The 24,408-nt window shown below is 39.8% G+C and overlaps 2 protein-coding genes across 6 annotated transcripts in view; one reads left to right on the forward strand and one right to left on the reverse strand.

Moving 5' to 3' along the window:
• Positions 1-2,714, reverse strand: part of LOC142400831 (uncharacterized) — a 26,059-nt gene extending 23,345 nt beyond the window's left edge. For 3 of the 5 annotated variants that reach the window (XM_075486065.1, XM_075486064.1, XM_075486061.1), the window contains exon 1: positions 2,145-2,714. The gene's annotated coding sequence lies outside the window, so the exon portion shown is untranslated. Of the gene's footprint in view, positions 1-276; positions 879-2,144 lie in introns of those variants that run through there. The other 2 variants (XM_075486062.1, XM_075486063.1) reach the window with 2 other exon arrangements.
• A 6,378-nt stretch (positions 2,715-9,092) lies between these two features.
• On the forward strand, positions 9,093-18,697 carry LOC142399938 (uncharacterized). The gene is made up of 6 exons (XM_075484497.1): positions 9,093-9,162; positions 12,283-12,452; positions 13,705-13,824; positions 16,190-16,217; positions 16,519-16,560; positions 18,319-18,697. The coding sequence occupies exons 1-6, from the start codon at positions 9,123-9,125 to the stop codon at positions 18,543-18,545; spliced, it is 627 nt and encodes a 208-aa protein (XP_075340612.1). The 5' UTR covers positions 9,093-9,122; the 3' UTR covers positions 18,546-18,697.
• The last annotated feature ends 5,711 nt before the right edge of the window (positions 18,698-24,408 follow it).

Here is a 24,408-nt window from a genome sequence, read left to right on the forward strand (position 1 = left end):
ACTAACCCCAGGTTAGAAGTTTAAAATAGTTAGGCCCCAGGCCTGAATGCATTTTACAAGGCCCCAGGCATCTTGTACAGTTAGGCCCCAGGCCTGAATGCATTTTACAAGGCCCCAGGCCTGAATGCATTTTACAAGGCCCCTGGCAACTTGTATTTTATTCAAACTATTTTTCATTAGGCCCCAGGCCTCAATGCATTTGACAAGGCCCCAGGCCTGAATGCATTTTACAAGGCCCCTGGCAACTTGTATTTTATTCAATAAATCAGCTCTTACCGGTTTCTGCTAGTTGATCTGGGTCGCAGGGAGCCGTCACCAAAGAGTCCAGGGCAGGGCTGGATCAACCTATTGGCCCCGACCAGCGAAGGGAGGTCGGCTGTATACAGATTCTTGGCCTTGATCCCGCGCGGTCCTGGACGTCCTCAGTTGTTGGCTCCCGGGTTTCGGCACCAGAAAATGTTAGATTCACACAATAGCTATAATAGCAAAACACCAGAATAAACAGACAGAAACCAGAAGTTTGTATTAATATGCTTTTGCAAAAGGGAGAAAGCGGGGAGATGCTCTGTTACAGCTTCACACACCAACTCTCTCAGCCCCTCCTTTCTGCTTTAGCCTTTTTATTAGAAATATGACACATGAATATTCAGCGGCTAAGCAGCCAATAAGGAGTAAATATGCAGTTATTGGGCAGGGAAGACCAGACAGGTTATAAATTCTGGAAGTCTCTGAGGAACAAGATGCTCTTGTTCTCAGAGGTCACAAGGTTATCAGGCTTTGTTGCTGGAATGCATAACTGTTAACTGTCAGGGTTTCTCATGCACAGCTTCATATCCTAAACTAGTAAAGCAGAGAGCAAACAGAATAATTAAGCTTGTTTTATAAGCACACAATAATAATTATCCTTACAATATACACATATACATATATATATATATATATATACACATATACATATACATATATATATATATATATACACACACATATATACATATATACACACACACACACACACATACATACATATATATATATATCAGTACTGTGCAACAACTTCTGAGATGCGTGTCCGCTGAAATCTCACTCAAAGGTTTTTGGAAAAGTCGGCAACCCTGGCATTAGTGATAAGTATGTGTTAACGGGTTACACAACATTTCCGTGCCATAGGCTACTGTGATGACCTGTCAAAGAATGGGCCGAATCACGATTACAATGGGCTGGTCGGTGTGTGACATGCGCCGGTTTTCGTCGGCCCACCGGGCATTCCCCCGGTATCCCCGGTGGCCAGTCGCCCCTGATGTTGCTGCTCACCTGTGCGCACTGCGCAGCTCTCACTTTAAAGGGGAAACGGAGCGGCTTGGCCTTGAACGTATTAATTATTTCATCAGAAATAACGCTACGCCAGGTTGCGGTGTCGCAACGCATCGTCTTGACGGCAATTTTTTTGGGTGCTGCAGCTGCGTCTTTGGGCGACACCGGCACACCCGTGGGCTGCGCCATTAATCCTGAGCGACCCGCGGCACATTTTGAGCCCAGGAAGACATATTTGGCGAGGGCAGCACTTGTATCTTGCATGGAAAATCACATTCAAGCAAGAAATTATTTATTCGGAGCGAGCAAACATCTAATCTGTGCTCAATAACTATCTGAGCGAGCAGATCCACTCGAATGGAGAGGAAAGCGTTATTATCCCGGTTTACATTCCTTCGAATAAAAAAAGAATAATAGAGAGATAGATAAATACTTTATTCATCCCAATTTGGGAAAGTGTTTTGTTGCAGCAGCATATAGTAAAAGTTATGAAAACAATTAAAGTAAAAACAAGAAAATAGAAGAGAATACAATAAATATAAAATAAAATAAAAATAGTGAATAAACATTCGCTATGTATAATAATAATAAAAGCAGAAATTAACGCACCCAACCCTTTCAACAACCTGTATGATCATTTTTTACCAAAAAGTTTATAGGGGAGGATCAACCTGCCCTGGAGTAAAACCCATCACACCGGAGGACTTTCCTAAACTGTTTAGCATCACGGTGTAAAATGTGTTTGGGTGTGAAAATCCAGCGCAAAAAGCATATAAAAGGTCAGATTATCGATATGTTCGTTTATAAAAGAATAATGCGTTTTTACTCACGTTCGTCTCAGGTAAGTTCCCACGTCAGCCTCACTTGGTCGAGTGGATAAAAGAAAAAAAGAAGAAAAAAGGAAGAAAAAAACTCGCGCATGCGCAAAAAAGAGAAAAGAGAAAAACGGCTTCTTTTTTTTGACAGCGTCAAACAGCCCGTTTGACGCTGTCCTCTCGCACTGGCTGGCGGCCATTTCAAAATCTAAAGAACCTGTCAAATCCGAAGTGGGCGTCACCAAGAAGCGCTTTTAACAACTGTAACATCCTTAATACTCCCACGAAATGGATGTTAAATCGCTTGTATCCCCGCAAATAAAATAAAATCCCGTAATTGATAACAAAAACGTCGACGGGACGTCGGGCGAAGCAGGGCGGGTGTGCCGTTCCGAGGCTCTCTGCTTTCTGCCGATATTCGACCGTAAAACGTCCGAAGCCGCCGGCGGCTGTGGCGGGAGAGCGGACGCGACATGTTTGAAGGAAAAATGTCCACCCTCGGCGTAAAAATAAAATATAAAAATATTCCAGGCTGCTGACGAGTCGAGTGAACTTTCCCCACCCGAACTTAGACTGAAGTGCGCATGGAATGACCGTTGGTTGCGCGCGCACCTTCTGAAGGTTGACACAGAGCGCATACCACTCTGGGTAGGATAAAATAGAATAAAATTAGACTGTACACAATAAAATAGAGTAGAATCCGAATGTAATGAATGACTGTACACAATATAATTGAATAAAAATCGTAATGTAACTAAATGAGAATATATTAAATAACTGGACATACATACATATTGTCTGAGGAGGAGAATAAATTGAATTTAGTGCGAGTCCCAGTTTGGGGATGGACGTGAGTTGTCAGATAGTGTGCAGTTCTCACCACCCTGGCTAAATCCTTCTTGTTCTGCTGGTACAGACTCACATTTGTGGTTAAAATACTGAGTTCAAGTTGTAGTTCAGAGCCAGACTGACAGTGTGGCCACTGTCTGTGAGAATCTGTGTGAGAGTATGGAATATACATAGTGGCTGGATTTTAAATTCTAAAAACAAGAAGCTGAAAAGGGTCAGTAATTACAGACAGCAGTGACTGACACTACATCTATGAGCTCAGATGTTAAGTTTCCATCTGCTCTGGGCTTCATTAGATCTGTGCACCTGCTTCAAAGATCATCACAGCTTTAATAAACCGTTTTTCAGAATCAGTTTTATTGCCATTGTTAGTGAACAGTGTTCACTAACTAGGAATTTGCTGCGGCGTAAGGTGCAAACATGTAACACAGGAATATAACGATCAAAATAGAGAATAAAAATATATGAATATATAATGTACAAGGTGTGTACAACAATACACAGTTTACAGTGTGCAGAGCAACAACAGTGCAGCTTCATTAGTGCAATTATTGAGTCTTTACAAGTGTTAACAGAAAAACAAACCACCTGCTCGTCTCAGCTCATGAAAAACACAGAAATAAAACCCCACAAAGACAGAAAACTGAGCTGTTTGGAGTGAAAGGCTGATGTGATGGGATCTTTGCCTCGGTGGACATCAGCAGCTGCTCTTTGGACGACGTTTCAAGATCTATGAACACAGAAAACAAGTTCACAGGTGTAACAGAGGCTAAAATAAATAAATAATATTAATAATAATAATTATAATAATAATACTTTTTAATAAATAAATTTAAAAAATAAAAATTAAATTAAATTAAATAAATAAATATCTTCCCCCGTGGCCAAAGTGTTTAAAAGGTGAATAAAATCTGCAAACAGCAACACCTTCACAGGCGTAACTGAGGCCTTTATCAGTTTACATTTGGTTTCTTTGGCTCCATCATCAGATAAATTTGTTATCAGCAGCACTGGAGCAGAAAAAAGGCAAGGCCGGTTTATCTGTACGGCACAATTCAACAACAAGGCGATTCAAAGTGCTTTACAGATACATTAAAACAGTAGAAATAAAAAGTATGAGTTCAATTTTAGACTAAAAAAGAAAGAAATAAGAACAATAGATAAAATCAGGAGTTAAAATGTGATTAAGTTTTGAGCTTTATTCAGCTGAAAATAGGTGTGTCTTCAGCCTGGACTTAAACACACTGAGTGTTTCAGCTGATCTGAGGCTTTCTGGGAGTTTGTTCCAGACATGTGGAGCATAGAAGCTGAATGCAGCTCCTCCATGTCTGGTTCTGACTCTGGGAACTGATAGAAGACCGGATCCAGATGAGCTGAGGGGTCTGGAAGGTTCACACTGGGTCAGGAGGTCACTGATGCATTCTGGTCCTGGACCATTCAGAGCTTTATAGAGCAGCATCAGAACTTTAAAGTCTATCCTCTGATGGACAGGCAGCCGGTGTAAAGACCTCAGAGCTGGACTGATGGGGTCCATCTCTTTAGTCTCAGTGAGGACTCGAGCAGCAGAGTTCTGAATAAGACTTTTTAGGTAGACCTGTAAAGATGCTGTTACAAAAGGGCTTCTGTTAATCATCTTCACTCTATTAAATGTGAAGGGCGAGCCGATGGAAAGTCCCAAAACAAGACTGCTGACTGGATAAAACAGGCTGAGCATGAGCAGAGCCAGAGCACAGAGGCTGGCAGGGTGCCACAGAGTACGTTTAGTTTGTTCCCGGGGACATCAGAGGGCTGCCCAGGACTGCTTATCAGCCTCTGAATGCTGAACACAGTTTAACTCTGTTGCTCCTTGGCTCGGAGTGGAGCCGCTGCTCCTCCATGAGAGCAAAGAAAAGAAAAAAAGGAACAGAAACATGAAGAAACAAACATAAAAAACAATGAAAAATCAGACAACCAGCTGCTACACCTGTAAAAACAAAACTGAAGACGATTCACGGCTTTTGTGGGGAATCCAACCTTAGAAGCACCAGCAGCACCTGTAAGCAGACAAGCAGAGAACAAACACACAAACAAACAAACAAAACACAAGCAGCAGCAATCTCATATAATACACAGGTGACCTTAAACCACAGAACACAACATTCACTTGGCCTCTTCACCATCAGGAATCATTGTTGATGGGGTTTTTGTGTCTTTTGCTTTCTGTTTTTCTTTTTCCATTTTGCTCTTTAACCACCTCGGCTCCTGTTTAATGTTGTGCAATTTTCCGCAGATACTTTCTGTATCACATCCCAATGATTTGCAGTAAATATTCTCAATTTACCAAGGAAAGAGGAAACTGGGCTTGACCAAAGACCTTTAAAGATGTTATTGTGCACGCTCTTTCCAAAAGCAAGAAGATGTACACTTTCTATTTTTATCAAAAGGGAGAGTTGTTTTTAACAGTGGCGGCTCCTGACATTTTTTTTTTGTAGTGCAATTTCCAGTCTGTGAAAGCTGCATCAGAGTGTGCTGTGTGAAGCTGAACCGATTGCACTGATGCAAACCTGTTATGTTCCCACACAGGAAATAAAATGTCCAATCGTCCAGAAACTCCTTCGTCTTTCTTAAATAAACACAACGCAGAGTCGAGGGGTTATTTGGTCTGCCAAATAACCAAAGTGACTCTGCAATTTCCCCCGTTATGTCCATAAGTACCATAAAAGTCCATAGGACTGAGGTATATTTGTCTAGGTAGCATAATTTATTGTAATAATTTTTAATAATTTTTAATAATTTTTTGTTATTTTTTGCATTATTTGCCAATCAGTTAATATTACACCTTAACCATTATTTATTTATTTTCCTCATATTGTTCCAGGATTCTATGAAATAAGTAAACACATAAGCTCTTAATGATAAGATTCATTCAATTTTCATTCTAAAGAATGTAATTAAAATGACAGCATATAAATCCAAGTCAAGTGTTTATTGAAGTTTTGGAAAATATGACTTAGAAAAGCATAACCAGTTGTCAAACATGGTTAAGTGCAGCTTACTTATGTGAGATTTCTCTCTTTTTTAAATATAATACTGCACCATAAACAATGAATGTGTCATTATACATTCTGCTATCATTGTCAACATTATATAAACGATTTAAATCATTACAAGTCAATGATTGAGCACAAAAGGGTAAGTTATTTAGCTACATCAAATACTACCTGGAAAAATAGCAGGGTTGGTGGAGCCCTGGGTTTCATCTTTGCCTGAGCCCGAAAATCCTGCAAAATTCTTCCAAACTTCCTTCTCCGCATTAGTACGACGACTAAAGGGAACTTCTGTCAGAAACACTAACGTATGGTTGCACTCGACACTCGCCATCTTCTTCATAGAATGTTTTTTTTTTTGTTTTTTTTTATTGAAAACCACAATGTTACAACAACAAGTAGAATGTTCATGGTCCTGCGCAACAGACATATGACGAAAGCACGTTGTGCGTCGTTTGTGCGAGCACATAAACCCTCATAGAAAATGCATTGGGAGCAGGATTTTTGAAAAAAAACTGACGTACCATTCATGTCAATTCCTTCCTGGTGCAAATTCGACCCTGACAGAAATCACCCCAAATGGGCAACACCAGGCGCGACCTTAATCTGATTGGACAATGACATATACAACCAGTTTGCCCACAGCAGATCAGTCCCACCTTAGCAACTAGATTAAAAAAAAAAAAAAAAAACTCTGTGTTTGGTGGTGCTTCGCACAAATCGCCCCTATGGAGGAGCCGCCACTGACTTTTAATCAAATCTGTTTTCAAGTCTCTTCAGAGCAGTCAAACGGCCCTTTTAAGAGTTTTTATTGCTCTTCTTAGAACTGTTGATTCAGGAAACTCAGCTGTTTTTGTTCATGTATCTCAGATGTGCACATCACAGTCTGAGGACTAATTGTTTTCACATTTATTTATTATAACACTTTCCCAACATCACCTTAGGTGTCGCCAAAGAATCAACAGCTGCAGCTGCAGAAACGTGCGTACGCCAGCCCTGAAGCTGCCGTGAGGCACCGCACATTTCCACGGTCTTTTCGTTCTTGATACAATCTGATCGCTGACGTGAAAAGGTGCGTACGCCACTATTTTGTGCGTACGCACGCTTTGTACATGAGGCCCCAGGTCTGTCCTGTTCTTTCCGTTACAGCTGTTGTTCAAAGTGAAGCCAAACTTCTGAGGATTTAGAAAGGTTATTTATGACCACAGGACTGCGTAAATGAGACTTCCCGGGGTTTAAATCAGTCGCCGCTTTGTTGGCTTCCTGTCAATTTTAGAATAGATTTTAAGATTTAATTGCTAGTTTTAAAGGTTTTAAATCATATCTGTGTGAACTTCTACATCTTTACCCCAATCAGATGCTCCTTGCAGCTCCCAGACTCAGACACAGAGGCTGTTATTTGTGTTATTTTTAGTTGTGTTTGTTTGTTTTGATGTGAATTATTTCTGTTATTATTTGGACTTTGGTTAAATTCGGTTGTTTTTAAATGTGACCTTGAGCTTCTCTGTTTAACTCAAACACTGATAATATTGATGTCTTATGAGGAACTAAAGGTTACATCGTGTGAGGAAGTATAAGTGAACCGTAGAAGAGGTTATGCTTTTAATCGTGACTCTAAACGAGGAGTGAATCTAACAGACGAGTAAATGCTGAAGTGGACAGTAAGAAACCCAGATGGGGAAGTTTTAGAGACGTTGTTTCAGGAACTGAACCACAGGAAGGATTTGAAGCTGATTTAAATTAATATTATTAATATGACGCGGACATTAGCGGAGCTTCGACTGAACTTCATCAAAGCTAAATCTGGAGCTCGGGAACACTTCAAAACAGAGACGGAGTGCACACATGAGAAAGGTCAAAGGTTAATGACCTTCGGCCCGTCGCCTCTGATGGTTTTATTCTTCTTTTTCAGCCTGCTTTGGCTTTCAGCGGCTCAGCTTCTCTCCTCACGTTGATAAGTAACTCATCACATGTGGTGATATCGCTTCGTTTGTTTGGCTCAGACCTAAATAAGCCGTGAAACAGGCCGAGTCTGTTCCCACAGCTAACATCAACATCAGCAGCAGTCTTCGTATGACTGGCTTCGCTGCCACTGTGACCCAACATGTCACTGCAGTTAGGACAGTTATAGTTTTTTTGTTTTTTTTAAAACATTTATTTTTTAAGAATTTTGTTCATTTTATAAACAAACAGAGATCAATACAAAACAGCACAACGGCACAGTAAGGTACATAAAAATATAATAAAACAAAACAGAATAGAGAAAGGGGACTTGTAATAAAGCATAAATAAAGCAAGCATAAGCAATCATAAATAAAGATTACATTATAATATAAAAAAACAAAGACAAGACAAAAGCAAAACTAAAAAGACCAGAGATTAAATAAATAAATCGAATAAACCATCTACATCCATGTTATTATTCTCAAGAAAATGATAGAAAATATTCCATATTTTCCAAAACTTGTCAGGTTTGCTCTTTGTTGAGTAGCTCATCTTTTCTAAAGCAACATAAAAGGTCAGTCCCCTCAACCATCGTGCTGTAGTACAAGGCGTGTGTGACTTCCAAGAAGCAAATGTTCAGCAAAGATTTTACTTTTTGGGTGGTGATGAAGCCCTCTGGGTAGAGATTTAAGACAGTTCTAGTTCAATTGAAAAAAATTGAAGTGAAATGTATTGGCCTATTTCTGGTATATTAATGCATTTAACATTGGATTAAATGTCAGATAACTGCAGTGTGTAAAGCCTGGAGCCTGTGGCTCTGACTGAGTCAGAGCTGAGCTGAAACCACTCCCTCTCTCAGCTGCTTCATGTTACCGTGGTGAGGAGCAGCAAACAATAAATGATGACATGTTGTTATTCTCTGACAACTTGATAAAGAAGAAATGTGTTTGATCCGCCTCTCCAGCTTTGTGCGCTCTTTTGTCAGATGTACACTGAGTGAGCACAGAGCCAAAGTCGACTCTGTGACGCCATCAGAGTCATCAGAGAAAACGCGCCTCCCTTTTGCTGACATAAAAGGCGGAGTTTATAAGGTTGGATTATATAAAGAGGAGTTCCGCTCAGCAGCTCAGTCTGTATCCGTCCTCAGGAGGAGCCAGCGGGCGGAGCTGACAGCATGAGCCGGACTCTGACACTCTGCTGCTGGCTGCTGCTCGGTGAGTGTTGCTGCTGTTAGCTCCATGTGGGACTGTTTCTGTTCGGATGGCTGCTGCACAAACAGACAGCAGGAAGCTAATATATCCCACTGACTCCATGATTACTGCAAACCTTTGTCCTCTCTGGGGCTCATTCAAGATTTTACAGGAATTTAGGAGATAAACTCCAACTGAGCTCATCCTGTCTGTCAGAAGCTGCGCTACAGCTGCTTTCATCCTTCTGTGGCTTCCAAACACAAACAAGCACAAAGCAGAGCAGCTTTGTTTCAGCATCATCTGACATTGAGACCGCAGACACCCAGCGAGCCGCAGCCCATTTCAGACCAGGGCGGCAAAGCGTGGCGGAACGGAAGCGATTTTCACCGGCGGAGGTGAAAATACATGGAAACAGATCTGTCCTTGCACACCGACGCGGCGGTAGTCGGGCGGTAGCGGCGCGGAGACGCCTCCGTCCCGCGCTGCTTTTGGAAAATAGAACTCGAGCGGAATTTGGACGGCAGCGGCCGGCGGTGTCTCGTTGAAATGAATGGGGAAATTAAACCAGCTATGTATTCATGTCTTCGAACTTTTTATTGAAACGGTGATGACCACCCACCGGTTTCAAGGAGCGCTGCTGCTCTTCTTCTGTCGAAGTAAACACGACGGTCTAGAGTAACATAAATGAAATGAAGTTATCAACAATAATAAACCAATAATGTAAAACTTCACTGCGGAGTTATAAAATAGTCAACTCGGAGAGGCAAAGACAAAACTTACTCATTTCGCTGAACAAGTCTCTGGTGATAACTGTCGGCGTTTTCAACAGTGGCCAGATAGCTTCTGTCTCAGAGACACCTCCCCCAACCCCCTCTTAGAAAACAACGAGCAACATGTAGGCCTAAAGCTACTATTATTATTATTATTATTATTATGTTATTATTATTATTGTTATTGCATCTATATGCGCAGTTAAATACATAGTCTGTGGGATTTGCAGACAGGGCTGGAGCGGAACTACCGCGGCCGCGGACTGTCCGGTGTGAAAAGCCAAGTAAACACACCTCCTGATAACCGGCGTAAGACTGCCGTCGTTTCGCTGCCGCCACGCCACGCTCTGGTCTGAAATCGGCCTGCCGAGCGCGCCGCGACGCTTCCTGGCACCGCTGTTTCCGCAGGCGGTGCACGAGACAACACCTGTTAACACCTGTCTGTGTCCGCCGCACGTGACGCTACAAACGAAGTCAAATGAAACGCGAAGGTCTAAATCAAGTAGAGTATGTGAGTGAGTGAGTATGAATGTGAGTGAGTGAGTATGAATGTGAGTCCATCTACCCTGTAGAATGTTCCTTTTCTCCTCATCTGTGTAGGAATTTTTGTAGGCTATTTATAGCTTGCCGGATCATGGATGGAAAAACTTGTACTTGCACGTTCTTCATCTTCACCTGTCATTACATATCTTTATCTCCTGATTCTGTAATTTCTTCCTCTCCTGACTCAGTTCTTCCCCTTTCTTCCTCTACTTCTCTCTTCAACTCCCTCATTCTCATCCTCTCCTGCGTCATCTGTTTTAAAATATCAGCAGCAGCATCACCATTAATATTATTGTTATTATTATTAGTAGTATTATTGATATAAATATTACATTATTATTATTATTACTATTGTCACCATCATCACCATGCATGTGCATGACCCACTAAAAGGTCAAATGAATGAGTTGGGTTATTGGTCTAACCGATGTGCAAAATTTTAGACACCATTTGCAATAAAACCCAAATGGTTCATTAGGAAAAATGCAATCATTTTACCTAAGTAACTGGTTGAATCCACCCACTAAATTAACATCGTAGAATGTGCCAAACAGACCACAAGATGTTGGCTGTATTTTAGATGTATAGTCTCAATTCAATCCATTCACTCAACACAGAGAAGACATAGGTATCATGCTGGGCCTGACAACTAGCTAAATGCTGGTAAAACTTGGCTTCATAATGCACCATGAGCAGCACAACTAACCTCAAGATTGTGTCATATGAGAGAGTACACGGGGTATTTCATTCTGTTATTTTGCCCCGTGTGCATCATCAATTGTTTTAAGTAAAATGAAAAATATAAGTTTCTGACCCAGTTTCTATTAGTCTGCTTTATTTACATGTAGGAAGCCATATAGCACTGAACAAAACTGTAGCTAGTGAGGCTGAATGAGCCACAGTTGGCACAAAACTGTCAAGCCCTGATTAAAAAAAAAAAAAAAAAAGGTTAGCTTAACAGCCCAAGCCATTACAGGTTGCTACTTTTTTTTTTTTGGAAAATCGAATTGAGAGAGAGATTTGTGTGCAGTGTGTTTGTGCCGACTGGAAAACAAAATCCTAACCAAGGGGCTTTGTGACTGTTGCTTGAAATGCTGAGGACAATGATCTAGCATCCTGGCGATTGGCGAAATGAACTCACCTCCTTCTCTCTTTCTTTTCCTCTGGCCAGTTGGCTTTCCAAAGCTGAGTTTAGATTGTTTAGTAGATTTCTTCATCTTGCTTCCATTTCCCAGCTGACTTTCGCGTCGAAGCTGCGTAATATGATAAACATGTTTCCAATGTCGGGTGGCGTATTTCCGCTCAGTTTTAAAATATAACGTGATATGACGTTTATGAAATGTTTTGGTGTAGAGTCCAATGATCATTATTGTTCCTCTGTGTATGTATTATCATTATGTATTGGGTGTAGTGTCAGCTTTCTGTAGGCCTTTAAAGTTCTATATACTTATTAAAGTTCTATATACTTAATAAAGTTCTATATACTTAATAAAGTTCTATATACTTATAAAAGTTCTATATACTTATTAAAGTTCTATATACTTAATAAAGTTCTATATACTTATTAAAGTTCTATATACTTATTAAAGTTCTATATACTTAATAAAGTTCTATATACTTATTAAAGTTATATGTACTTATTTAAGTTATATATACTTATTAAAGTTATATGTACTTATTAAAGTTATATATACTTATAAAAGTTTTTTACAGGCTGAACAGGTTTCCTTTCTTCACCCGGGGAGCTGCGGGGTCACATGAAACCCAGCCGCCGCTCTCTGATAACTCAAAGCATCACAGTTTATTCCCTCCTGCTGGTTTCTTCTTTCAGGTTTGGTGGCCACGCTGATGTTTCTGTGTCCTCCAGCTGCAGCGGCGTCTCTGCACTGCAACGTCACGCAGCTTCCAAACGGCACGTTCAGGTTCCAGCTGTGTGAGCCGCCCGGCTGCTTCGGCTGCCCCGGCTGCTCCGGCTGCACCGCCTCCTGGGAGGACACCCACGTGAGTCCATGCTCTTTAATATGTTGAGGTGCAGAAGAAGAAGCTCCTGAAGGTTTTAAAGCTCCAGCATGAAATCTGGGAGTGACCTTTGACCTTTGATCTGAGGTCGGACAAACATATTAAACAATGTCGTCAGGACTAGTTTTTTCCAGCTGCGTCTCCTGGCCAAAGTTAAAATGTTTTTAAGTCGTCATGTCCTTGAGAAAGCGAACACTTTGTGAACAAACGAGGTCAAAGATCCGCTTCTCCCAGTCTCTCCTGAGCATCCTCAGCCCATAACTGGCTTTGGCACCTTATCTCGTCTCCTGTGGAGTCCCTCAAGGATCTATTCTTGGCCCTCTTCTCATTGTACATGCTGCCATTTGGGTCGATTATAGCCAGGCACAACCTTTCTTTCCACTGTTATGCAGACGATTTACACATTTATCTACCATAGCAGCCAAATAGTAACAGTGCACAATGTTCTTTGTTTAATTGTGTCACTGATATTAAAGTCAAAGTCAGGTTTATTGTCAATTTCTTCATATATACAAGACATACAGGGAGATCCCGCACCTTCTCCCAGAGGGCGGGAGGCTTTTTTTTTATGTACCCAGAGAAGTTAAAAACAAATGAGACAAGAATAGTTGCTGTCATGAGCCCTGGAGTGAAACCAGAAGGTTCATTCCTGACGAGCAGCAGTGCAGAACGGTGACCGAGCTGTTGTCACACCCTTAAAGCTCCCAGAACCAAGCTCCGCACTATGGGTGACCGGGCCTTTTGTTCTGCAGCTCCAAGGCTGTGGAACGCCCTCCCAGAACATCTGAGGGCCCCACAGACCACTGATGCTTTTAAACGTAGCCTAAAAACATATTTTTTTAGGAAAGCTTTTTAATATTTTATTGCACTTTTTAACATTGTGCCCCTCTTTTCTTTTAAGCTTGCACTGTAGCACTTTGAGATTGTTTTAATGTAAAGTGCTTTATAAATAAAATTCATTATTATTATTATTATTATTGTCAGTATAGTAATTTAGTCCCTGTAGTACATCCTCGTAGCATGACTGATTTGTCTGATAAGTTGAACATTTATTGTGCATTTTATGTAAAATATTTGCCTAAAATCCAGAAATATCGATCTGTGGAAAAGGTCCTCAGAGTTTCGGGAATTATTTTCCATTTAAACAAAGTTTGAAACAGTTTTAACTTCACCTTGTGGCAGAGTTTCTGAAATTTATTCTGATATTTAAGACAAAAAAACTTGGTTTTTTTAGGGCGTTGTCATCAGCCGGGACTCGATTTTCAACAAAAGCCTCGTTGAGAGCTTAACGGATCAGCACATCGACCTCAAAACCTGCCACGACCACCTGCACTACACGAGGGAATGTTGTGAGGTAAAACACTTTTAACCAACTTTAACACAAAAAAACACACTTTAGGCTTTAAATGTAGGCATAGAAGCGGTTATTAAAACTGTGAGCGGGCGTCTCAAATCACAACCCAAATACTACAAACACACACGTAGCTGGAGCTGAATCACAATATTTTCATCAAATAGTTTGTGGTTTACTGCATGAGTCATTTCTTAGAAGTTTCACTTCTGTTTTAAGTCTTTCTCGTTGCATAATGAGCCGTGCAGTCCCAGGAGGAGCCTCCCCAAACTCATCTATTAAAAATTCTTTATGTTCATGTTTATGTGTTTAGCTTTTATCCAGAACACTTACAAAATGTTAACATCAAAGCTAACAATAAGCTAACATCACAGCTAACACCAAAGCTAACAATAAGCTAATATCACAGCTAACAATAAGCTAACACCAAAGCTAACAATAAGCTAATATCACAGCTAACAATAAGCTAACATAAAAGCTAACAATAAGCTGACATCAAAGCTAACAATAAGCTGACATCACAGCTAACATCAAAGCTAACATCAAAGTTAACAATAAGCTAACATCAAAGCTAACAATAAGCTAGCATCAAAGCTAACATCAAAGCTAACAATAAGCTAGCATCAAAGCTAACATCAAAGCTAACAATAAGCTGACATCACAGCTAGCATTAAAGCTAACATCAAAACTAACCATAATCTAACATTAAAGCTAACATCACAGCTAACATCAAAGTTAACAATAAGCTAGCATCAAAGCTAACAATAAGCTAACACCAAAGCTAACATAAAAACTAACCATAAGCTAACATCTAAGCTAACATCACAGCTAACCTCACAGCTAACAAAGTTAACAATAAGCTAACATAAAAGCTAACAATAAGCTAACATAAAAGCTAACAATAAGTTAACATCAAAGCTAACAATAAGCTAATATCACAGCTAACATCTAAGCTAACATAAAAGCTAACAATAAGCTGACATCAAAGCTAACAATAAGCTGACATCACAGCTAACATCAAAGCTAACATCAAAGTTAACAATAAGCTAGCATCAAAGCTAACATCAAAGCTAACAATAAGCTAGCATCAAAGCTAACATCAAAGCTAACAATAAGCTGACATCACAGCTAGCATTAAAGCTAACATCAAAACTAACCATAATCTAACATTAAAGCTAACAAGCTAACATCACAGCTAACATCAAAGTTAACAATAAGCTAGCATCAAAGCTAACAATAAGCTAACATCACAGCTAACACCAAAGCTAACATCAAAACTAACCATAAGCTAACATCTAAGCTAACATCACAGCTAATAAAGTTAACAATAAGCTAACATCAAAACTAACAATAAGCTAACATAAAAGCTAACAATAAGCTAACAATAAGCTAACATCAAAGCTAACAATAAGCTAACATAAAAGCTAACAATAAGCTAACATCAAAGCTAACAATACGCTAACATCACAGCTAACACCAAAGCTAACCATAAGCTAACATCAAAGCTAACAATACGCTAACATCACAGCTAACACCAAAGCTAACATAAAAGCTAACAATAAGCTACGTAGAAGGAAAGCAGCAGTCAGACTGTCAGAGTAGAAACAGAGTGCAGGTGTTCTCTGTCACTCTGCTCTTGTTTTCTTACAGAAATTGTTTCCCAGAGAGGTTTTACAGTCTTTACTGATTACACCGCTAATGTCAAAAGTCTCATGACTGATGAGTAAATCAATGAAAATATGCCCGAGTCATCCAGAAGCGGAGGAAATCCTGCTAAAAATGTGGGCCTCATGCCAAGATTTTCATTGCGTAATTGCCACCTTGTGTGTAAACGATTCAACCCAGAACAGTTTAACAGTTTTAACAACTCAAACAGTTTAGTTTGAGTTGTTAAAACTAAAAAAAAGCTGCAGCGTCGGCAGCTTTGAAACATGTCCAGACATGTCAGAAGGTTAAACTGAGCAGCTACACCTTTAACTGGAAACCATTTCATTTGCTGCACAAACCCATTAAAAAAAAAACACATTTTCACTTTTTTATTAGCAAATATTGACATTATAGTTGAATACATTCCTTTAGTGAAGTTAAACATCAGGTTTGCATTAAATTAATATATTTTTCTTGGCCTCAGCTGCCTCAGACCACATTCAGACTGAATGCTCAGGTCTGATTCTTTACTTTATGTTCTTATGTTGGCTTCTGTTGACCTGTTTATGGGCCCAAACGCTCCGGTCATAGGAACTTAAAACATAAAACTCCCCTCGTCTCTCTGGTCTTCCTGCATGAACACTGTAAACTCGTTGAATCTGCTTGTAGAGTGTCTATTTTAACACTAATTTGACCCTTTTTGCTGTATTTCTTCCCTTAGACTCACCCAGTGGAGGCTGACTGCACAGGTGAGCTTATACTTTGTACATATATTTTTACATTTATTACTTTATTTTATTATTATTATATTTTTGGTTTTTATGGCACCAAACAGACCAGGCAAAATTCCTCGTGATATAAAAAATTACTCGGCAATAAAACCTTTTTCTGATTTATTTTACGCTATTTTACATTTTAAAAACCCTCAGAAACGGATGTTTCCTTTTGTACCGCTTCTTCAAATCTGCTTGTTTTGTAAAATTCTGACCAGATTTTTCTCTAGCTTAAAAGATGACCAACATTATGTTTTTGTATTTCCATCTTTTACAGTGAACTGCAGCAATTTCACACCCAAGGATCGTCCTCCTTTAAGTAAGTGTTCTCATGTCATGTGACTGCTGTGAAAACATGAGTCAGCGGGTCTACATGATCAGATTAATTCCATTATAGCTGTTGTTGGGTTATTATCTGAGCATAAAGGGTAATTCTCCTTGGATATGTGGCGGTGAATGAATGGGATCAGAGGCACAAAGCGTGTCATTCCATAAGCTAACATCACAGCTAACATCACAGCTAACATCACAGCTAACATCAAAGCTAACAATAAGCTAACATCAAAGCTAACAATAAGCTAACATCACAGCTAACAATAAGCTAACATCAAAGTTGACATCAAAGCTAACATCAAAGCTAATATCACAGCTGACATCAAAGCTAACATCACAGCTAACATCACAGCTTACATCAAAGCTAACATCACAGCTAACACCAAAGCTAACAATAAGCTAACACCACAGCTAACAATAAGCTAACATCAAAGCTAACAATAAGCTAACACCAAAGCTAACAATAAGCTAACATCAAAGCTAACATCACAGCTAACAATAAGCTAACACCAAAGCTAACAATAAGCTAACATCAAAGCTAACATCACAGCTAACAATAAGCTAACATCAAAGCTAACATCACAGCTAACATCAAAGCTGACATCAAAGCTAACATCACAGCTAACATCAAAGCTAACATCACAGCTAACACCAAAGCTAACAATAAGCTAACATCAAAGTTGACACCAAAGCTAACAATAAGCTAACATCAAAGCTGACATCAAAACATGAGTCAGCGGGTCTACATGATGAGATTAATTCCATTATAGCTGTAGTTGGGTTATTATCTGAGCATAAAGGGTAATTCTCCTTGGATATCTGTCGGTGAATGAATGGGATCAGAGGCACAAAGCGTGTCATACCCCGGTATGATAGGTGGCGCTGTACCCATTCCAGCTGTTGCTAATAGAGCCACTTCCTGTTGACCTCTTCACCACCAACAACAACAACAAACTCAGGCATTGGAGAAAGATTTTGAATATGTTTATAACTATTTTAACATTTTCGCAATGTCGTTTGGGGGCGGGGTTTCGCGATGGTGCCACCCCCTTTCGGGTGCCGCCCCGGGCGATTGCCCGGTCGGAATCAAGAGAAAGTCGGCCTATAAATCCTGTGAAAAGCAGATTTAAACAGTTTGTCTGAAGCAGAAAACATTCATAAATCTCTTAAGTGAACTCTAAAGATCTCTTTGCTCAGATTAAGGTGTCTACATGCACTTAATAACTCAGTCTGATTGTAATTTAGCCAATAATCTGATCCTTTCAGGGCCATGTGACCCCACTGAGTGAGGACAAATTTGAAGACAAAATCCCGAGATGCTTAAACTCTTCCGCTTGAAGCAAGGCCAGTTTATTTGTAGAGCACAATTCAAAGTGCTTTACAGCTACATAAGATCACAAAAAGGCAAATAAAATAATTCCAAAAACATAAAATTAATCATTAATTCATTCATTTTAAAGCAAAGAGTGCAGATGAAACACTTCCAGGTGTCATATTCACAGCTGAGCAGAACTGTTTTCAGCCTGGATTTAAACATGGTCAGAGCTGAGGCCCGTCTCACATCTGCTGGAAGGCTTTTCCAGATGTTAGGGGCATCAAACAACTCACCCGTTGCCATGGTTACGAACGATAACGGCCGTTCACCAGCAGAAAAATCCTCCCAGCAGCTCCTGATAAACGTTTAAAAACAGAAAACCACCTGAAATGACGGATTGTTTGGGTCGGATCTCTCTCTGTGTTTCAGGGTTCTGCGCCTCCAAAACTTTGTGCTTCGACGGTCTGACCGGCGGTCTGCTTATCGGGGGTCCCGTGGCCGCCATTGTTCTGGTTCTGGGGGTCGTCTGGGCCGTCTGCGCGTGCAGAAGAAGAAGAAGAAGAAGAAGGTCCGCAGCTCTTTACAGCGCACCGACTGAGCAGATCCACGTGGAAAAGTGTCAGTTCAGCAGAGAGGAAAATGCACCGGATGGATGAGACTTTTAAAAAGCTGCTTTCTCAGGCTCACTGCGTCCGATGTACGATTGTGCTTTTATATATATATTTATATTTATATTCGCAAAATATTCTATTTTTCATGTAACTTCTTTTCTAACTCTGTTTTTCATAAATAAAGTTAAATATGTTTGATTTATTGAGTTATTTGGGTTACATTGGGTGTCTGTGGGTGGACCATCTGTGCTCACATCTCTACAGACTGTTACAGTTACTGTTTCTCAGTCCTCCCGACATGTCCCAAAGCTGTTTAAAGGGACAGTTCGCCTCTTCTGACATGAAGCTGTGTGACATCCCATATCAGCTGCATCATTTCTGAACATCTTCTTACCCCCTGCTGCGTCCTGTGAGCAGAGTTCCAGCCTCGTTTTGGTGTTGATGAAGGTAGTCCGGCTAGTTGGCTGGGGTTTAACAAATAAAGCGTTTTGCTTCTCAGAACAATATGCGTTCAACAGAGTAATACATTTGCATCACAAAATGGTTCTCCAGGAAAAAGTCAGACCTCACAATCTCTTGGCCCTATTTTTGCCTTCTTTGATATCAATGCGTCCCATGTAAACTGTGCAGAGCGAGCAGCAAACACTGTAACAGGTGCGGCTATCGCTAGGTGGCTGTACGCATTGATATGAAGGGAGAGAAAATAGGGCCTTGAATAGTGCTTAAACCAACAGGTTTTCTGACCAAAACACTGGCTTTGATAAGCAGAATAATTCATAATGTGCCTCTGAAGGTCAGAACTGTTTCCACGTGGAAGGTAACAGGTTTTAATGTTGTGGCCGATCAGCTGGCTGCTCAGCCCACATTTCTCCTGGATATTCAGACAGTGAGAAGCACAAAAGAAGAAGACATCATGAGCCCTGATAGGTGTGAAACATGCCCAGACATGTTTCACAGGATGTGGGGGACAGTTAACAGACGTTCTATTTAAGCTGATCACACAAACTGTGAAATTCTTATCATATTTACATTTTAGTGCAAAGTAGAATCTCATTTTCCAGAAAACACATCATTTGTTCGCATTTCTTTAGCTGCATCTGTGAAAAACAGCTTCATAGTTTCAACTTTTTTGTACATTTACGTTAAAACTGCTTTCAGTTACCAAAAGAGTCAAATTAATATAAGAAATTCAGTTTAAAAAATATCCTGATCCCAAAATAATGAATGTTATCACGTCTAAAAGTAGAAAAGTCAGAAAAAAAACAGACAATAATAAGAATTATATGTTATTCAGCATCAAGAAAAAGTAAATAAGATTCAATTTAAAGCTTAAAAAGGAATATAAGATATAATCTAATGACTAATTATGGAACATAATATAAATGAAATGATTAAACTGTTTTATGCCACCAGAAATGAATAGTCTAGAAGCTCTTTGTGGGTTTTAGACTGGAATTAAGGTGCCGTTTACACATACCCGGGTATTTTGAAAAACGAAGACCTTTCCCTTCGTTTGTGCCTTTCGTTTACACACAAACGGAGTTTTTTCCTCCGAAAACGAAGCTAAAAAAAAACTCCGGCAAAAGTGGAGATTTTTTAAAAACTCCGTTTAGCGTTTGTGTGTAAACTGGTTGAAAGACGAAAACGGAGTTTTCAGAATGGAATGCGGAGTTGTCGTCATAGTACAGAGCCTCGCCCGTATTCACCAAAGTGGCAGGATAACGCCATTCATTGTTTATCTGCCAAGCATGGAGGTACTAGCAGCATTTATTTTGTTGAGAGCTATACTGCTTGTGTGATTTTGAAAATTACACTCCTACAAAGTATTGAACAACAAAGGCGCATTACGGCGCGGAGGGCAACAATTGCGGAGCTTCTGTTGGCAGACAGAGCCCGGCCATACCACCGCCAGCGACGGCGATTCTGGGTTAGACCCGGACGGACTGCTTTATGGTGGGAAAATTTTGAAAATGGCTTTGTTGTCCCGGAGGAATGGAGGGAAAATTTCAGGATGTCACGATTTTCACTCCTTTCCCTAGCGGAACTGCTACGCCCGCACATCCAGGGTGAGAGTACTCACATGCGCGCTTCTGTTGATGTTGTGAAGAAAGTTGCCTGTCAGCGGTTCTCTATCAGGCTTCTGATTGGCTTGTGTGGAATTCTCATTGTTCTAACATTGCCACCGTCAGGCTTGGCGTAATTTAACAGCTCCTGATAGCGTATTTCTCCGGATCAATGTAGACGGGGGTTTTTTTAAAAACGGGGCTGTGTGCACGGGTTTTTTTTTGAAAACGAAGGTTAGAAAATATGCGTTTTTCAAAATACCCGGGTATGTGTAAACGGCGCCTAAGATTTGTTCCCATTTCTTTAGCTGCATGTGTGAAAAACAGCAAAGATAACACAGTGTGACAGACAGAAAACAGGATTTCTGCAGCAACAAGGTGATTCCCAAAGAGCTGTTAGCTGAAAACGTGCCATATCTCAGCATGGTTATATATTATATTATATGGTCATAACGGGGACTTTTTTTTATCTTCTGCATTTAATCAGAGCAAGTCCTTCTCAGAGGTTTTCAGGTTTGCTTTTCCACTCTCTGCACCTCGGTGTCATCACTCTTTACTTCCTCAGATTATTTTTAACTCAAAGGAAGTTCTGCAATTCAGTTTCACCTCCAGGCTTCTCCAGCTCATGACTCAGCACATTTAAACCATCCGGCCCGACCACAACCAGCTCATTATTAACTTGTGCTTTCAGGTTCCTTACAGCGGCCTCCAAAAGCTTTTTGTTTTGCAATTTAAGTTGTTTTTTTATGTCGAAAAAGTACAAAAGCCCCTCCAGATTAAAGTGAAATGGCGTGTGTGTGCTCAGCTTTACCTGAAACACACGCAGAGACGGTCCAGTGGATATAAAAAGTCTACACACCTGTCAGGGTGCCAGCTTCTTCTGATGAGAGCACAATAAATCATTTAAAAAACCTTCTTTCAGTTGGTTTGGACGCTCGCTCTGAAAGTCTGAACTGATTCATTATGTTGGAAAGCTGGCCTTCTCCAGGGGTGTGAACACTTTTTATATCCCTGAAGCCGGCTTCTACATCTGGGATCAGCCGCATTTAGTGGATTTACTCACATTTAATCCTTCACCAGCAGCTACAAACTGAACTGATCCCTTAATCTGACATTATCTGACGGTTACCTTTTAATCATTCCTCACCGCCGCGGTGCATGCTCCAACATCCTCCGTTTGTGTTGTTTGTGTCAAGCACATTCTGCACACGTTCTGTTTTAATTTTACATGTTTTCATGTGTTGTTGTGTGTTTTTTTTATATGATTTTTCATGTGTTTTTTCTATGTTTTCATGTTTTTTTATGAGTTTTTGTTTTTTTTATGTTTTATATGATTTTTCATGTTTTTTTATGTTTTATGTTTTATATGATTTTTCATGTTTTTTTAATGATTTTTCATGTTTTTGTGTTTCATGTGTTTTTTTTTGTTTTTATGTATTTTCATGTTTTTTCATGAGTTTTTGTTTTTTTTATGTTTTATATGATTTTTCATGTTTTTGTGTTTCATGTGTTTTTTTTAAAAACGTATTTTCATGTGTTTTTGTTTTTTTTAAATGTTTTTATGTGTTTTTCCTTTTCTGACTCTGGGTTAAAGTCGCAACCGTTCAGATGATTCATTTAGGTTTGCAGAAGCTTATATCAGCTCTGCTGTGACTCATGAGCGACTTCCTCATTCAGACCTCATTAAAAGTCATTAGAAACCACATATTGAACCACTAACTGATAAGACTTAACATGTAGATAAGAATGTTACAACAGATTAACCATCCGACCTCGAGCCACGAAGCTTTCTGCATAAAAGCAGCTGGTGGTGGGACACAGTCTCCCCTCAACAACAGAGTATTGTGTGTAAAATAAAACACAGTGGTGTGGGTAGAACTTTTATTTCTTTGTAAAGCCAACATTAAAACATAAAACAGTCAAAGCGTCCACATCAGAACAAGAACAACACATTAAATACATGAAAATCCACTTTGCATTACAGAGGGCATCAACACAATGAGAAAAAGGACCAGATTTCACAGAGTAATAAAGCTAAATAAATTAAAGTGTAACTTCCTGGTTCCTTTCAGACTGAAGAACTCCAGGATTTATCAATCAATCTTTATTTATATTTATTATTATTATTTATTTACATTTCATACCACAGGCAACTCAATGTGCTCAACTTAATGAGAAACAGTATCTATCAGAGTATCCAGCAGACTCACTCCAGATGTGCAAAGGGACCCATTTTAAACATTTATTAAAGCGTCTTCTGGGATTCTTCATTCATGAAGGTTGAATATTTCTCTCCAAGTGAGCACGAAATGAGGAAATCTGTCACCAATGTGGGACTTTGTGTTTATGCTTCTCCTTTCTTCAAATGTCAGCCATGTCTTTACTACGGATGCAGATTTAATTTAGCTAAAAAAGTACCAGCTTTAAGGGGACTTTACCATATAAGGTGTTTGATGATCTGAAGAAACAGATCAACTTTAGACCAGAAAGAGTAACATTATTGCTGATTACATTTGTACGCAGAATCCAAAAATGAATCCAAAAGTAGCGTATAGCTTTTAGCATTTAGCTTTATTTTAAATGTGCTGCCATATGAATGAAAGTGCCATAACATTTGTTGTGCAAACACACTTTTAACATCAGCATCTTTCTGTAGTTTTTATGTAGAAGCCTCGCTCCACTGTCTGTTTCCTTGAATGACTTGCTGCTATCAGTTGTGTGTTTTGCCTTTAAGTGATATTTTAGACTGGAACTACTACGCTGAGAAGACAATTCAACTTGGCAGAGTTTACAGATGACTTTGGTTCTGTCGACTCCGCCGTCTGGAAGAACTTTAACATGAAAATGGCCGAGTAAAAGTTCCGTACCCTTCTCCATGTTTGGTGGATCCGCCGATTACTTTCTTTTCCTGTTCCACAGCAGACAGCAACAGACTTTTACAAAATAAAAGCCTGTGAGCAGCAGACTTTTACAAAATAAAAGCCTGTGAGCAACAGACTTTTACAGAATAAAATAAATAATAAAGCAGGGGGGGTCCGTGGTGTAGTGGGCTGAGCAGGCGCCCCATGTACAGAGGCTACAGTCCTCGCTGCAGCTGGCCCTGTGCTGCATGTTGTTCCCCCTCTCTCTGCTTCCTGTCTCTCTGAACTTTCCATTAAAGGCACAAAAGCCCCAAAAATTACATAAAAAAATAAAAATAACTGCGTTAATGTGCCATAAAATATTTATTGGCATTAAATAATAACGAGTTAACTCGCCCAGCCCTAGAAAAAGCAGCTTGAACATGATTGTTGAATCTTCTGAGTCTGGTTAAAGGAGCTGTGAGTTCTTAGTCTGTCTGGTCCTGGGTGTTTGCTTTGAGGCCCTCTGGGGGGCGCTGTTATTCAACTCTTATCTGACTCCTGCTGCTTGTTAGCTCTCCCAGCCCTAGTTTCTAAGCAAATAAACGTGTTTAAATCACGGTTCATCACAATTATATTGATGATAACAAAAAATAAGCCAAATCGAGGGTTTTTACAGGCAAGAACAGTTTATTTGTAGCAAAATTCAAAGTGCTTTACTGCTACATAAAATCACAAGAAGGCAAATAAAATCATTCCAAATACATAAAATTGATCATTCATTAACTAAATTAAAAGCTAAGAGTGCAGATGAAACACTTTCAGGTGTCATATTCACAGCTGAACAGAACTGTTTTCAGCCTGGATTTAAACATTGTCAGAGCTGAGGCCCGTCTCACAGCTTCTGGAAGGCTGTTCCAGATGTTAGGGGCATAAAACTGGAACGCAGCCTCACCTTGTTTAGTCCTGACTGCGATTCTTCATTTCTGAATGTTAAATATTAAT

The sequence above is a fragment of the Odontesthes bonariensis genome, chromosome 15 (assembly GCF_027942865.1).
Source record: "Odontesthes bonariensis isolate fOdoBon6 chromosome 15, fOdoBon6.hap1, whole genome shotgun sequence".
Classification (NCBI taxonomy): domain Eukaryota; kingdom Metazoa; phylum Chordata; class Actinopteri; order Atheriniformes; family Atherinopsidae; genus Odontesthes; species Odontesthes bonariensis.

What these genes read in the sequence shown, in the direction of transcription:
- LOC142399938 (XM_075484497.1), top strand. Translation starts at nt 9,123, where the DNA reads ATGAGCCGGACTCTGACACTCTGCTGCTGGCTGCTGCTCG. An exon ending in AGTGGAGGCTGACTGCACAG is followed by an intron (nt 16,218 to 16,518) that starts GTGAGCTTATAC and finishes CATCTTTTACAG; the next exon opens with TGAACTGCAGCAATTTCACA. An exon ending in CAAGGATCGTCCTCCTTTAA is followed by an intron (nt 16,561 to 18,318) that starts GTAAGTGTTCTC and finishes TCTGTGTTTCAG; the next exon opens with GGTTCTGCGCCTCCAAAACT.